The sequence below is a fragment of the Sardina pilchardus genome, chromosome 3 (assembly GCF_963854185.1).
Source record: "Sardina pilchardus chromosome 3, fSarPil1.1, whole genome shotgun sequence".
Lineage (NCBI taxonomy): Eukaryota > Metazoa > Chordata > Actinopteri > Clupeiformes > Clupeidae > Sardina > Sardina pilchardus.
Window position 1 is genome coordinate 6,388,157 of NC_084996.1, and position 2,500 is coordinate 6,390,656.

A 2,500-nucleotide genomic window follows, 5' to 3' on the forward strand; every position below is an offset into this window, starting at 1 on the left:
CTGGCTGGGGTTCATGTAGCTGAAGCCGGGGTAGAGACCGGAGCCCTGGCCCCCGGCGCCAGCCGAGTGGCCGTAGTAGGAGCTGGCGCCGCCCTGGTGGTCGGAGTAGTCGTACTGGGCGCGGGCGATGGAGGGGTAGCCGGCGGCGGCGGCCGCGGCGCTGTAGTGCTGCAGGCTGAAGGAGCCGTAGGCCACCGCCTGGGGAGGGGAGCCCTGCTGGTCGCTGTAGTGACCGGGGCTCATCTGCTCCGTCTTGATCTGGGCCGGGCGCTGCTCGGACGCGCTGGACAACGTGGTGAGGGAGTGGCTCGACTGGCCCTGCTGCGCCGCCTGCTGCTGTTTGGCCAGCCAGCTGGGCCCACTGGCACCACCGCCGCTGCTGCTGCCCGACACCACCTGGGCACCTGACGGACCGTAGCCGTAGCTCTGGGAGCCGTCGGCGGCCACCTGCATGCCCGGCTGGCTGTGGGCCGGCAGGTACTGGTTGAACTCGTCGACGTCGAAGTCCAGGTTGGGGATGATGTCGCTGCTGAGCTCGCCGATGTCCACGTCCCGGAAGATGTTGAGCTGCCGGACGTTGGGCTCGTTCATGGGCCGGCTCTCCCGCTTGAGCTCACCTTTAGAGGAGGGCTGGTCGGTCTTGGGGGTGGTGGGAGGTGTGGGTGGACCCTGAGACTGGCCTGGAGAGAAAGAGAAAGAGAGAGCAAAGAGTTAACTCCACTGCTGCACATGCCATTGTTGACGCAAGGAAGGCTAATAAAGATATCCTTTGAAATTAAGAACCTAGAGATAAGAATTGGCAAGTGACTGGCAGCGCCGTGCCATTATATAATAAGTTCCCAAGAGCTTTTCAGGAGATAAGTAGGCCGAGCAGCGACAGGTGGGAATATTTGCATGATGGCTCGTAAAGTACTAATGATTTACAGGCCGCTTTTTGGGCATGAACCGGAAAGCAGCGAGAAAAAAATCGAATTACCAAATTCTAGGATATGTTGCAACATGTTCTTCAGTACCAAATGTACTTACATATTGAGTATTTCTGAAAGATATTAAGATCAGTTGCGTGAATTATATGGCTTACCCGAGTGATCGCTGGGAGAATGCACTTCGCCTATGCTGGAGGCGGGGGAGTCGGCTTGTAGCGCTTTGAAGATGGCATTCGGAGAGATGTGCGTCTGTTCGCCGTCTTCCGACTCGCTCTGTCCATTCTTCACAGACTTCCGTCGACGCGGCTGGTACTTGTAGTCGGGGTGATCCTTCTTGTGTTGGACCCTCAGTCGCTCAGCTTCCTCCACAAAAGGGCGTTTCTCTACTTCGTTGAGCAGCCTATGACGTGTCAATTAAGCATTATTAGTCATTTGCAGGAATAAAAATAATTACAATAATAATAATTATTACCATTATTATTATTATCATCACCATCACCATAATAATCATAATTTTAACATAATGAGCAAATATGCAGTGCAAAAACGTATAATTATAGATTAAAACAATATGGTATGCACTATAGAAATCACAATGCCATTAATTTTGTCTATTCAACGTCACCAAAAGTTATTTCTATCAAACATTTAAAACGAATGCATTTAAATCAATACGTAAATCAATACGTGACTGGTGTAGCCTATCAAACTCTTTGTTGAATAATTATTTCCCCCCTACGAAACAGTATGCATGTGCTGTCACATCTGCAGAGGTGAAGGGCGTACGGAGCATGCTTACCTCCAAAGTTTGCCCAGCGTCTTGCTCAACTCAGCGTTGTGGAGGTGAGGGTACTGGTCAGCTAGCTTCCTGCGCGCTGCTTGTGCCCACACCATAAACGCGTTCATGGGTCTCTTAACGTGAGGCTTGGACTTGCTGGAGCCATTCACTCGAACTGGCATGGGCACCAGTGTCCAGTCGTAGCCTTTCAACACCTGCGAAACGGCCTCCCGGATGCAGACAGGGAATTTCTCTTCCTCCTCTTTCGGAAAGTCTCTAAGAACCCCATCCGGCCCCAGAATATGGTTCTCGGATGGTCTAGTGTTTTCGGTGTCAGAACTCGATCCTGATGGGCACGGGGAGCCTGCGGAGTCCACGGACATACTCGGACTCGGGGCGTCAGAGAGACACTTCTCCTGTTCGTCTGTCATCTTCAGGTACGGATCGAGTAGATTCATGCGAATACGCGTCTGGAAACTCGCTGGAAAAATGCAAATTCTAAAATCCTCTGCAGGGAATCTGCGAGAACCTTTTTCACTGGCACCTCGGAAGGGTTTTGTGCCCGCAGAGCTGAATCAATCCAGTTCAAAGTTCGCAAAAAGAAAGAAAAAAACTTTTTGAGATCCTTTTGTGCGTTTCCAAACGATGGCTCTTCAAAGTCCCTTTCCGCTCGGCTGAAGACCAAAGATCACTATTGCGCATATATCAATTGCCATGTATCTGAGCTGTCAGTTCAATATCTTTGCTCCAAAGTTATTGTCATTGCCGTCCTCGTACCTTAGTTGCCAGAAGGAGT

General features: G+C 51.3%; 1 protein-coding gene across 1 annotated transcript in view; it reads right to left on the reverse strand.

Annotated features, from left to right (window-relative positions):
- Positions 1–2,485, reverse strand: part of LOC134076479 (transcription factor Sox-9-A-like) — a 4,341-nt gene extending 1,856 nt beyond the window's left edge. Inside the window, exons 1-3 of the mRNA XM_062531559.1 lie at positions 1,726–2,485; positions 1,082–1,326; positions 1–680 (exon numbers count right to left, since the gene is read on the reverse strand). The exon at positions 1–680 is cut by the window's left edge and continues 1,856 nt beyond it. Coding sequence (XP_062387543.1) covers positions 1–680; positions 1,082–1,326; positions 1,726–2,162 — 1,362 coding nt within the window. The 5' untranslated portion in view covers positions 2,163–2,485. The remainder of the gene's footprint in view (positions 681–1,081; positions 1,327–1,725) is intronic.
- Between the last annotated feature and the right edge of the window lie 15 nt (positions 2,486–2,500).